The 14,111-nt window shown below is 43.7% G+C and overlaps 1 protein-coding gene across 1 annotated transcript; it reads left to right on the plus strand.

The window, feature by feature from the left end:
- The first annotated feature begins 5,749 nt into the window (after window positions 1–5,749).
- Window positions 5,750–10,626, plus strand: Shisa3 (shisa family member 3). The gene is made up of 2 exons (XM_005319952.5): window positions 5,750–6,690; window positions 9,197–10,626. Exons 1-2 carry the CDS (start codon window positions 6,417–6,419, stop codon window positions 9,634–9,636), a joined length of 714 nt encoding a protein of 237 aa, XP_005320009.1. The 5' UTR covers window positions 5,750–6,416; the 3' UTR covers window positions 9,637–10,626.
- The last annotated feature ends 3,485 nt before the right edge of the window (window positions 10,627–14,111 follow it).

The raw sequence follows: 14,111 nt of genomic DNA on the forward strand, positions 1-14,111 counted from the left end.
TTGCATATTTGATTGTGTCTATGACACTCAAGTTTCTTGGCTGAGTGTCTCAAATAACTCACAGCAGGTGTTTGCAAGCCAAGGTCAAGTATATGTTCTGTATTCCTGAGACAGAGAAGACTTAGGTCGACCTCTAAGTGTGGAAGTCACAACCTTGTCTTATTCACTCTTTACATTGCCTACCGAGCTAAAAAAAATAGACTATCTGAGGGGGAAAAAATCCAAAACAAAACCAAACAAATGATATCTTTGATGGCAGTTCTATTGGAGCTTTAGAAAGATGATTTACAAACTTTAAAGATGACTTAAAAATTTTAAGACATTCTACTGAGGCTGGTCAAGGTGAAGAGAATAAGAAGACAGAAGTAAGACAAGAACCCTCTGTTTTCTTTCTCCTCTGAAAACTTTTCCCCACCAAAAGAACATATGGCCGCTTAGCAGCAACTTACCATTTTGCCAGGGTCAGTTCACTTTTCCTGCTGCTCTAAACCTTGCTGAAAGCTGGCTCCTTGGGGAGCCCCAGGAATCGGGGCTGGCCTCTCTGCCGTCTGTAAGAACTCAGAAGGAAATACCCCTTGCTGAGAAAGGGGTGGCGTTGGGGGAGAATCCATCTACTGTCAAGGAAGTTTCAATTAAATAGGGATGCCAATTAATTTAATTTATATTTCTGCATGAAAAATGTCATTCTATTATACATGAACTGGAAGGGTGCCAGGAGCCCAGGTTAATAAATTACATCTCAACTGACATAATATGGAATCGCAGACTAATCGGATACTTATTAAATGCCCACCTGTGCTTGAGGCTCTACCTTGTAGAAATCCAGCTGAAATAAGGTCTGTCCAGCAGGGTCTGTCCCTCTACTGGGATTATCCGACACACACTGTTATCCTCCACTTTCCTAGCTTTGGGCATGTCTCAGGAGAATAGCTCTAAAAATGAATAATCAACATTCAGTTGCCAGTAGTTATGAAGGACACATTTAATGAATAAAGGAATGAGTGATGGGGAACTGTAAATAATCCATTCAAATGAATCAGAGAATAGGCCTATTCTGATCAGCAGGAAACTTAGGATGATTGTTTGACTGAAGATTGAAATGGGCTGGTCGTGGACAATAGTGCCCACTGGTTATGAAGCTCCAATTCTGTGCCAGGCTACAGGTTTTCCTTTGGACCTTATAACAATCCTTCAAGGTAGGGATTATTTGTTTTAAAGAATTAAAAACTGAAATTCAGTAGTGGAACCAGCATGGCTCAAGGTCATATGATCAGAAGAGGCACACTTTAACCCAGCCTTCACTGACACAAAACCAGAGAGTTCTTTCTACTATGCTGGTCAGTTTTCTCTGCATCATATCCCTGTGTCCTTGGACAGTGTCACCACCATCTCCATAGGGAATGAGATGGTGACTGCCTTTTCTGATGGTGCTGACACATGGACAGTTTAATTAAGTCACTGGGAGTTGACTCAACAATTTCCCCCTGCCCTGAAAATTCATTCACCCTGCTCTCTTCTGCCGCAGTTCTACCTGTTTGTGAAACCATGTTATTCAGTTGCAACATATTCTCAAACAGTCATTCATTGTTTGCACTCATCTATTCAACATTTACGAAGTCCCCACTATGTGCCAGCCATTCTACTAGGTCCCGGAATAGAATAATGAAAAAGGAGACCAGGCTAATGGGGACAACAGATGTCTAAACACAAAATTACAATGTGTCGTTAAGTGCTATGGAATTACTAAGGGGAAATGTTGATTTTGTCATTTATTCAGTCGTTTATTTATTTTCTCTCTATTTATGGGGTCTCTACCATGCACTAGGCAACAGGCCCATTCTAACATTTGTAAGCCAGGACAAAGACAGACATGGGAGCCATCAGTCTGAATCTGCTCCTCCTACTCTTTTCTTCCCATTTCTGAGACCATCAAATATGTGTGTGGACCCCTCCATCCTGCATGTGTAAGTTTTTAACTACCTATCCACAGGGCCTTTTACAACCAGTGAGAAGTTTCTATGGACCTTAGAAGCAACTTTTGGCTTGTTTGAGTAGGAAGTGCTGGGGTTTGGGACATAGAGAGTGGTAGGGGAGTTTTGGGTGGGCATGTCCTTTTGGCTCTATTCACTCCTTCCTCTGAAGTTGGGGACAAGGACAAGGAAAAGCCAGAGAGACTCAAAAAGGCAGCCTAAGCATCCCAGCATCACGGGGGAGCTCATTAGAAATGCAGGCTCTCAGGCCCCACTGCAGTTCCTATGAATCAAAATCTGTGATTTAACAAGATCCCTAGGTGATTCCATTACACTCTGCCCTAAGGGCCCTAGTCTAATCCCCTCTTTTTATAAATGAAGAGACTGAGGCTGGCTAATACCCAGGGCAGGAGGAGGGGCCCCCTTTGGCGCCAGATTCCCCCCAGGTCTGAGAATATACGCCTATATTTCCTGGCACCTAGGTATACTCTAGTGGAAAATATGTGCTAGAGCAAATTTGAGAAGAAACATCTTTCAAATAACTCAGATTAACAGAGGCCTGGAATAAGAGATTTATGGCAAGGGACCCATGGAAGAGAATTCCACTAAGTTGCCTGCAAAGTAATTAAAGGAAAGTCAGTGATAACAAATCACCCCAGGTAAGAAGCTGAGGAAGGATTGAGGAACTTTTGTGTGTGTTGTTTGTTTCTGGGTCCAATGCAAGTGAGCCACAGGGGACTTCCATAGGCAAAGTGAACTGTCCCCCATTTTTTTGGTCCTGTTTGGCCTTTATTTGCTATATTATTGTTTTCCTACTCTTTCTGATGCCTCCATATTTTCCTGTTTTTCTTCTTTGCTTTTCCCTTAACTCAGATCACTCACTATGCTCTGAAGAACATACAACAGAGAGAAGTGAACAGAACATGATTTAAAAATACGGTCCAGTGCCTGTTGCATGACGTAATCGTACTGATTCCTGTTGATTTTAATAAAACATATTATGGGGCTGGAGGTGTAGCTCTGTGGTAGAGCTGGTACTTTGCATCTGTCAGGCCCTGGGTTCAATCCTCAGAACCACAAAAAGTTATGTAATTTTTACTTATACATAAAATAGAATTGTATTTTTATACCTGTCCCTTCACCCAGCTACAATTATCAACATGTTGCCAGCTGTGTTCCAGTTTCATCTATCCTGTCTTCCCATCTCCATTTCTCTCCTCTTTTTTATTTTCTGCCTTTCCTACCTCCCTCCTTTCTTTCTCCCTGTCCTTTCTCTTTCTTGCAGGTGTTTATTAAAGCAGATCCCAGACATCGTATCATTTAACTCATTTCCTACAGAATTTCCTGGAGCCAGGGCCACAAGAGAGCCCAGACTGGGTGAATGATCTCTTGTGATTGTATTCTTCACCAAAATATGGAATTCATGTCACCAAGATAAGGGAAAACATAACATTTCTCAAACCTCTAGGTGATATTCCAGAGAGTACAGATTTTATCGTCTGTCTCCAAGACCTTCCCCTAGAGTCTTAGAGGGGGGTCTCTGAGCACTTTTTAATCTTCAAAGGGTAACAGAATAACAGATATTTGCATGTTTGTAAGCCTGAAAAAAGGTATATTCTTTTACTTTTGGCAAAGCATATTCTTAGAGAAGCATTTTTGAAGTTCAGATTTGTCAATGCAAAGTTTCAAGAGAGCTTCTATGACGAGGAACCAAACTCTTATTTTCCCTTGTGGCAACTCCCTGAGTGGATTAGTGTAATGGTTTTAGAGAGGCTTTGAATCTGCAGCTAGATGTGAAAGCATGATACACAGATGTTTTAATGTTCACACATGTCAGATCTATGAAGTGCCAAGTAATTTGGAGGCTTGGTTATTTTCATTAGTAAATATCATCCAACTAAATTTGGGTGAAATGCCCTCTAAATAAGTCAAATAGACAGGGGCTTTGAATGAGGAAATTAATTATAGCTGGTGTCCTAAGGAAAAGAATCCCACTGTGGCATAGAGAATGTAATTAATGGGAGGTAAGCGCCAACAAATCACTCCTTAAAATATTAATGCTATCAAAGAACAGCTGGATAATGAGAGAAACCTGACCCTTGGGGGACTTGCTGAAGTTGCTATTGCTGTTGTACAACTTCATGAGGTTGCAATGTAATAAAAGTCCTCTAAAGTTTAAGAAAAGGAATATGAAGAGGTGTGGTGCTGGGAAAGTTATTAGCAGTGAACGTGTCTTTGAGTTTTATCATTTTATAAGGGTCATTACCCCTCACCTCTGCTGTGGTTGTGAATAACTTTTCCTTTAATTATTCAGAATATAACAACAATCCAACCAACATTCCTAAAAAAACAAAACAAAACAAAACAAAACAAAAACCTAGATTTTTAAAAAGCCAACTTTAAGCCTGGAAAGAACATTTCTATGTATGTGTAAATAAAAACCCAGAACCTAAGAAATTTCTGCAAAGCAATTTCCCATATGCTTAAATTAAGCTGTTCAACTAAACCAAGCAAAACTTTCTCATTATTTGCCTAGGCTTAATTTGGTTTTACTTAATAGCTTATTATTGTCCTAAGATATGTCTTTTTTTTAAAGGGTGCAATAGTGTTAAATATTCACATGGTTCTACTCAACGTGTAGAATGATAGGCAATTGTTTTTATAGCCTTATAATTAAGTGATAATCTCAAGATTTAAGGTTAGAAATCAGAAGTCATTCTTTACCTGGAATACAATTTAGATTTTTTTCTAAGAAATCATTTTATTTAAGGTTAAACAAAAAGGTTTCACTAGGAGTGACTGAGGCGGTCAGGAAGCTGCGGGAGTAATAAATACTTCGGACCCTACACTTGTATTGCTGGTGCCTTTTGCATACTGCGTCCCTTTTGTTTCACTCAACTCGCCAACATTTAAATCAGTGGCACGAGTATTCAGTGTGTTTAACAAATATGTGGAGATACGACGAAGATACCCCGCACCTACCAATAAACAACGAGAGGAAGTTCAGGATGCAGTAAAAAGAAATTCTTGACTTGAGCCCAGATTTCACAGAACTCCAGTTTCACAAGGCACTTAGGCCGCTAAAGGAGCAGTGCCCCTGGAAATAGCACACAGGGGACACATCATTTAAATAAATGTGTTTCTTTGCCCGAACAGAAGTTCAGATCTGCTCAATTATCATTAATTTTGTCCTTTTATTTCCTTTGCGGGCGTGAACTGAGAAGTCGTGCTCTTTGAGGTTTTTGCGAGTTGGCCTCAGCTCGGTGGAGCTGACCGGTGATTCTTCACCCTGCGGCGCCTGGCTTAGAGGTGGGGGAAAGGGCGAGAGTGGGTCGATTTATGAAAAAGCGGAGGCGGAGGTGGAAAAAGTTCGGTGCACAAGTCGACTACCACTGAAAATGTCATCGGTACCGAACCCTTAGAATCAGTGTACCAGGACGAACCCGGGTCTGAGCAACAGAAGACAGATGACTCGACAAACCTTAGTCACCACGCTCACCACGTTTATTTATCATTTATTTCTTATTAAATCGATAAGAAGTAAAATCAATACCTCCACTCGCGAGCCAACGCGCGTAGAGAGACGCAGGAACCCGGCAACCCTCAGCCTCATTCTGCCGAGTATTCCGAGCTATGCAAGAACTAGGGTGTAAGGGAGAGCGCCTGGTCCCTTCAGGTTTAGAGTTCAGTCCCCCGGGAGCGCGGTGGGCGGGGGTGGCTGCGGAGAGGCGGGGGATGGCGCGCGAACCAGAAAGTGCAGAGGACCGGCCGCTGTGATTAGCTCCGGCAGTGCGACCCCGGAGGGCGGACTCTCTCAACTCTCGCCTCCTCCTCCCTCTTCCTTTTTAAAGGACGCCTTGCAGGCAGAGCTGTCAGCAACCAGGAGGCCGTTTGTACTTGGCCGCGGCCGGGCTGTCTCCAGCTCCAGTGACAGACAGGGGCGGGGGTTGAGTAGCCACTTGTCCCGGGGACCCGCACGTGGGAAACCAATTCTCTTCCCTTCGGGCTCCGTTTAGGACCTGGCGACAACCACAAGTCGGGACACTGAGCAGCCCTGGAGTTGACAGCCCAGGACGCGATGGCTTGCGTGAGGAGTGGAGAGAGAGGTGGCCGGGGACTCGGTGCTCTCCTCCTTCCCAGAGCGCAATGATCTGGGCAAAGGGCGGCGGTAGCAGCCCCAACAGCAGCCTCTGCCGGCGTCTCCTGAGGGCTCTAGCCAATCTGCCCCCACGCACCATGCAGACCCCCTGCCTGCGGAGCCCGCAGCGCAGCCCCTGCTGCCTCCCCGGCCCCTGCTAACCCACGAGGGCGTAGCATTGATTGCGGGGACCTGCCGCACGCGTGGTGCCCGGCGTGAGGCGGAACCGCGGTGTGCTTGAGGCCCACGCTCAGCACTTCGCTTTCTCGCTTTGAGCCCCTCCTGCCCGCTCGGGGCGCCAAGCGGCGATGGGGGCGCTGGCGCTCTGCCTCCTATTAGGCTGGCTGCGCTGGGGCCCAGCGGGCGCCCAGCAGTCCGGGGAGTACTGCCACGGCTGGGTGGACGTGCAGGGCAACTACCACGAGGGTTTCCAGTGCCCGGAGGACTTCGACACGCTGGACGCCACTATCTGCTGTGGCTCCTGCGCGCTTCGTTACTGCTGCGCCGCAGCCGACGCCAGACTGGAGCAGGGAGGCTGCACCAACGACCGCGGCGAGCTGGAGCACCCGGGCATCACAGCGCGTAAGTGCCGGGCCGGGGCGGGGAGACCGTTCCACAGGGGCGCGGGTGTGTGCGCGCCTGGCCTCCCTGGGTCTGCAGGCAAAGTGGAAGCAGCAGGGTAGGGGGTTCAGATTGGAGTGGGTGGTCGCGTATCAGGTAAGAGGGCCCTATTTGGTTGCAGTCCGGCTTCCCGCCATACGCAGTCTCCCAGTGTCGGCCCAAGAAAAGTTTGTAAGGGACAGAGAGAGCCGTAAGGGCTTGCACCTGGTGGCCCTGGGGATGACATCTGGAGCTCCCAAGAAAACGGCCTTTTAGGCGTTGTTTTTTTTTTTTTTTTTTTTTAAACGGGGGCGCCCCGGTGTCCCAACGCGCTCCATAGTCACTTCAGGAGCTTTGGGAAGTTCCGTTGGCCCGGGAGCGCGACTCTCGTCAGGCGCTCATCTGTGGCTCCGTAGGGGTAAGAAACTCCAGCCATTCCTTTTTTTTTAATTATTCTTTTTACCAGCCCCCTCAGCCCCCCTTTATCCTTTGGTAGCGTTTCTAAGCCCATGCCCCGTTCTCTCGACTTCCTTTCATTTCTCTGCATCGTATTACCCTCTCAGGCCCACCCCTATTGTCACGCCTTTCAGAAATACCCAGGTCTTCTAGGTGGAGATTTAGAAAACAGGGTCGCTGGGGGCTTGCCCGCCCCCTATTCTCACGTCGGAAAACACGGGTCGAATTTCCGCTCACTTCAGAGCAGAATAAATCACGACCCCAGCAGAGGAAATTTACACCTTGGAAAAAAGTTTTCCACCTGAATCAGAACATCAGGGAAAACTTTTAGAGCTCGAGGCGATGGTTTTATGGCCCGGAAACCGGAGAAGCAGGCGGAGCTGAGAGTGGTGACTCCCCAGGACTCCTGACTAAGACCAGAAGCCGTCAAGGGAAGGTCCTAGGGAAAGTCTGGGAGAAGCTGGAGAGTTCTTTAACAGTGCCTGGGCCCCCAGTCCCCCAAACAGATGACCAGAGGAAAGAGGAGCCTGCTCTGCTTTCAGTATTCCGTCAGACTCTCCTGGGATTTAATTTGGGAGTGGGTGTCAAATTTTCCCATCTAGATATGGGAAGCAGTTCCTGGAGAAAAAGAAGTGGAAGGTAGGGAACTCTAGGCAGTTCTGGCATGTTAGCAAAATATAGACTTTGGCTTCCCTCCACTTGCGCTGGGAAACAGGTTTTTCTCAGCAGGGATTCCTATCTGGCTGCTGTGATGCCAGAGGACCGCAGGGAAGAGCACTGATCAATCTCCCTACCTACAGGAGTCTGAGATCAGGTATACCCTTGATGGGTGGAAATGCGGTTACTTTCCAGTAGTGCAACCTGGGGCAAATTACTTAACAGCTCTGGGCTTATTCCCAATTTTAAAATAGGCATATTGTTCTCAAAGGAGTTAGCCTGCTGATTAAAGGAGTGTATATGAATGCTTATCACAGTGATCAGAAAGTGGTATGCACCTTCACTGTATACCTTCCACACCAGTGCTGTTAACATGGGAGAAGGAGGGTCACTGAAAGGTGTTTGATGGTTATCTGCCAGTCATTGACTGTGACTGTGGGAAGTAAAGAACTGATAGATTTCCACATCAGAACTTGCACATCCCACAGAGTCTTCATGAGCCTTGAATCAGGAAAAGTAAGCCAGGCACACAGTAGAGCCTTAGTCAAAGACTTTCTGTCTTCTACATCTAAATTGTAGGCTGCATCCCAGTGTGGTTCTGTTAGACAGGAGAGAGACCTGGAAAACTGTCTGTCCTGTAGAGGGAGAAGGAAACTGGAGTTTGCTCTGTTTGATGGTTGCTCTTACAGAAAGTCAGGGTTGCATCCAGATCTATCAACAGTTCACCTTGACCTTCCCAGAGTTTGGGCAGGAATGAAAAGAGATGTGGCAGGTGGACTAGGTATCCCAAATCACTTTTGAATAGAAGCAGTCAGAGCTGACAATTTGTGATGCAAGAGGAGACATAGTAAATTGGGGCCCACTATGGACTTCTTTATGCTGCTATTTCTGGTGTTTCATAGATCCCAGGGGTCTCATTTAACAGGTTGGATTCTCTTTGCTTAGATTGTAGATTCTTGGGAAGGAGATGGGTTGTCAGACTAAGAGATGGATTAAAGTCCTAAGTCTCCCATCATGATACTACTAAAACCTGGATTTAAACCCAGTTATAGTGACCAACAAAAAACACCCTTGCCTTCCATTGTGTGTACTGGAGAATAGATTCTGTTGTTTTCTGACTTCCAGATGTGCAATACTATGGCTAATTGCTAACAGAGGCTATACTATCAGTTTGCTTCCTCCCTTCAAGGAGTAGCAAGAACATATTGTCATTACAGTTTGCACTTTGGAGGTTACCAGTAATAACTCTGGAAAATTGAGCTTGCAGTAGTGGTAATAGTGACCTCTTGCCTCCCACTCCTAAGCTGCCCAAGCACAGCTCAAGCTTAAGAACCTCTTATCTGAGCATCCGTGTATGTTTGTTTTTGCCTTTTAGAGCCCGTGTATGTCCCTTTCCTGATCGTCGGCTCCATCTTCATTGCATTCATCATCCTGGGCTCTTTAGTGGCTATTTATTGTTGCACCTGTTTGAGACCCAAGGAGCCCTCGCAGCAGCCCATCCGCTTCTCACTCCGCAGCTATCAGACAGAGACCTTGCCCATGATCTTGACCTCCACAAACCTCAGGGCACCTTCTAGGCAGTCCAGCACAGCCACCAGCTCCAGCTCCACGGGTGGCTCCATCCGTAGGTTCTCCTTCGCCAGGGCTGAACCTAGCTGCCTTGTGCCTTCACCACCCCCACCTTACACTACCGGCCATCCAATCCACCTGACCCAACCGTCAGGTTTCCTGGTGTCACCCCAATATTTTGCCTACCCACTTCAACAGGAGCCCCCACTGCCTGGGAAGAGCTGTCCAGACTTCAGTTCCAGTTGACAGGTCATGGCCAAGAACCCACCACAGTAAAATGGCAGACACATGGCACACTGCTGTCATTGCCACACTCATTTCTGAGGACTTTTCCCTGGTATACTTGTCCTGAAAGAGAGTGTTGGGAAAATACAGCGCCTTCTAGTCTTAAGGTTCCTGGGTCTAATCGCAGAAGGTCTGGATTTGCAAACCTGGTGACCATTGCATTTCAATGATTGCTCCTTTTACTCAAAATATGTAGCAGTTTGACTTTAAAGTTGCAAACTCGCTGAAAATATTTCCCTGGGTAACTCAGCTATACTGCCTAGAAAATGACTACATGTTCTTTTTTCATATGCTTATCGAGTTGTAATACAAATGCATATGTAAATAAGGAAGGAAAAAGACCTAATTGTAATTATCAAAGGTTCACTTAAAAATTAACTATTAAGTGAATTGAGGGGGCAGTGAACCATCTATTTATGATTTGGGGAATAACCTAATCATGAATAATATTAGCATGATGAGAACATTTACTTCTTAAATTAATAACTAAATTTTGTTTATAGTGAGTTCTTTTCAGAATATAAGGTTTAAGTAACCACATGAAGAGTTTAAAGTTTTAAATACATAGACATTCATTGTAACACGGATTCTGCATAAAATCGCTTCCCCCTCCCACCGAGGGAATATTTATTGCAGACTTTTTGTTCAGCAACATTTACTGTTTAAATGAAAGTTGGACAATTGAGTCTTAAAATCTGTATTTGTAAAATGAGTTATGTATAAATGTAAAGATTTGTAATTTAATGTATTTACCACATTGACGATACTAATTATTTAGTAGTCACACTGTAATTTTTATGTTAATAACAACTGTGGAATTCAAAGTCTAGCTATTGCTATAATCCTCCCTAATGTTATGTATCTCAAGTGCCACTGAATTCCATGTCTGATGACTACGTATTTGGGTATATATGCTGCTGGGTTAGAATAAATAAAGTATGTTTTCATGAACTCTGTCTGAAATATTAAATGAAAGTTCTTCATTTTATCTCCTTAGTGATGATTCTTTGCTTTTCAATAAAAGGAAATGCCTTTACTTAACACATAGCTCATATTTTAAAATTAAAAGAAATATCTGTATCAGGGCTTATGAAAACCATAAAGAAGGTAGATTTTTATAGCCATCTTAGACTATGGGCTGCTTGCAGCCCTTAGATGTGTCATTTGGCCTATGAGAGTTTAAAACTCTAGACATTCTCCTAAGGATCTGCATTTCTGGCTTCTCATGACATATAGAAGATGTGGCACCATGAGTCCTATGCTGCCGTGGAGTCCAGCAGCCCTCTCAGACAGGATGCCTGCCTGGTCTCACTTACCTGGATTTGCTCCTGCTCCTTTAGTTATTTTTTCTCTCCTGCTGGCATGTTTATACTAACACATAGCACCCTCAGTATTCCTTTTCAAAACTAGAGAGAGGTAGAATTCTGACCTAGAGTTGAGCAGCCTGCCTTTTTATTTTTTTGTCGAGGAAACCAGTTCAAAGACTTTTGCTCTTGCCCAGTCCAGTGATAGAGGAGTGCTGTTTCTCCCATATTTAGAAGTGGCGAGACTTCCAGACATCCCAGATTTTTCAAAATAATTTAAAGAAACAGCTGAATGCAAAAGGAAAAACATTTCCTGTATCATTTTATTAATATTTGCTGCTCCTTTTATAGATTATTTTTTTGGAGGGGGGGGGTGCCAGGGATTGAACTCAAGGGCATTTGACCACAGAGCAACATTACCATCCCTATTTTGTATTTTATTTAGAGACAGGGTCTCACTGAGTTGCTTAGTGCATCACCATTGCTGATGACTGACTTTGAACTTGGGATCCTCCTGGCTCAGCCTCCTGAGCCGCTGGGATTACAGGTGTGCACCACTGTGCCTGGCTTCCTTTTATAGTTTTAAGTTAACCTTATTGATTTGTCATTATGAGCCAAGCACTCTGCTATACACTTACATATGTTTACTCACTCCATCCTCCAAACAACCTCAACAAGGAGGATGTATACTTCCTATTCTATAAGAATTCTTATTTTACAGATTTGGTAAGAGGCATGCAGTAACTTGCCCAGAGTCCCGCGCACAGCTAGTCAGTACTGGAGTTGGTATGAAAAAACAGATTCAAACATCAGGGGTACCTGCTTTGAGATGTTGATGCTTCTAGGTACAAAATACAATGGAGATTTCAAAGGCATGAGGACTGGCCTCTAGGGTGGTGATTCTCAACCTCACTGAACTCAATGGATTTTCCTTAGAACAAATATTTTATGACATTACTTTCACTGTTTGAGAATGAAATTCATAGAGAATATAACTCACAATACCCATAATTTAAAAAAAAATCAATGCAATGCCCTGATGGTAATTAGAAAGGAGAAAGAAAAGGATGTTAACTTATTACAAAGTTTAACGACTTGGACAGACTTCACAAAGGACTCAGATGCTAATCCCTTATACAGTATCACAGTGTTATAACAGCTCCAATTACAGGTGGATGCAGGTTTATTATACTGGCAACTCAAAGCAGTTGCACTACAGCTATTAATGTGAATTCTTCAAACCAAGCAAAGTTTGATTTTCCTTTGATCTGTACTGTAGTTGTATAGCTGGAAAATTCAATCTAAAATGAAGGTAGTGCAAAAAGTACTTTGTCCACAGGCAGAGTGGGATTGTGTTTTCCACTGATGGGAATGGTGGGACATTTCAAAGTCATGCTGATGGATAATAAGTCTTTATTGTGCAGACTGCCCCATGCCTTGTATGGGATCTCTGTTATAACAAAGTTCCTTACAATGAAATCCAGGAGCACACCCACCACCACCCCAAACATTCTTCACCAAAGACCCCCTCTCCCCCAACACACCATTCCACAGTGTTCTCTCACTGCTCCTTCTGAGGACTATCTAGTTCACCAGGTTTCTCTAGTGGTTGTGCTTTTATTTGCCACTCCTTTGGAGAGCAGTTGATGTCCATTAGTGGCACAAAGGCTAAGGAATTCATAGAGAACTTGTATCTGTAATTTTGCCTGCCTTAGTAGGATGCCCCAATCAATCAATCAAGTTAGCTGGCCATAAATTGTTTAAAATTAGGGAGATATTGTGTACCTCATTAATATGGTATTCATTTTTTCCTTCCATATTTTTAATGGTGCATTATAGTTGTACATAATGGTGGGATTTGTTGTTACATAGTCATACACACACAATAGAACAATATAATTAAACCAGTATCATTCCCCAGTATTTCCCCTTTCTCTTCTGTCTTCCCTTCCCCTGGTCCCTCTGCTGATCTCCCTTAGATTTTCATGAGCTCTGCCCCCACACCTCTGCCACCTTTTTCATTTTTCTCTCTAGCTTCATGAGAGAAAACATACCATCTTTGATTTTCTGAATTTGGCTTATTTTGCTTAACATTTGAAATTTCCAAGGACATGCTCCCCACCACCTGCCACTACTACAAAATCCAGTGGAAATTTGTTTGAAGCTTTCATTGCTATCACAAAGAATTTGAGTACAATCTCCTAAAACCATGATTATTGGGAAAAATAGAATTCTGTTCTGAAAAGTAGTTAGTTATGCCAGTAATGGGAAATCACTTATTAAGCACCATGTATGTCCCAAATGCTTCATGAACTGTATCTTTTCATATGAAGTGTGGACTGTTACCAGGCCTATCTTAGAGACAAAGAAATCAAGACAGGACAGTTAAATACCATGTCCAAGGGCACATAGACAATAATAGTAGAGCCAAGATTTGAATGTAGGTGTTCTACTTAGCAATTGCATATTCTTTGTGACATTAGTCTTTGACGGCCTAATTTTCTCAGGAAAAATAATCCAACCTCCTTTTCAGAAAATCGACTTTGGGAAAAAATGATTATGTAATTCATACATATCCTGGTGTTGTAATAGAGTTTGTGCCACATTAAGAAAATGGGTACCAAAAACATGAAAAGATATATCCTATGATAAACATTTCTCCCTTTACATGTCAGAAACTTAGGACTTCAGAGGGGAGTTAAGCATGGATTCTGAGCCAGCATCTGGGTTATAGCTTTCTGGCTCTGTTACTTAAGTACTGACTTTGTGCCCCTGCTGTTTCCTCATTTGTAAATCAGGGATATTAATAGTACCTTTTTGCTCAGGGTTGTCTTAATAAGCAGTTAAGAGACTATCTCAAATTATTTGCATTCTAGCAGGGAGGGGCTTTTAGTAAGTTAATGATAAATCACAGAGGAAATAACACAGAATAAATATGAAAGACTGAATACTGTGGGAAGGCAGACATCATTCTTGATGAGGGGCAGGGAGCAGAGAAAACGACCCATTTTTGATAGAGCTAGTCCTTGATAACCCATGGTCCCTTTTGACATCTGGCTAACTTCCTGTTACTGCCAAGGCCTCCGCCATGGTGGGAAATCCTAGTTGGCATTGGTCAGCTTTTTATTACTA

Source organism: Ictidomys tridecemlineatus, chromosome 9 (assembly GCF_052094955.1).
Source record: "Ictidomys tridecemlineatus isolate mIctTri1 chromosome 9, mIctTri1.hap1, whole genome shotgun sequence".
Taxonomy (NCBI): Eukaryota; Metazoa; Chordata; class Mammalia; order Rodentia; family Sciuridae; genus Ictidomys; species Ictidomys tridecemlineatus.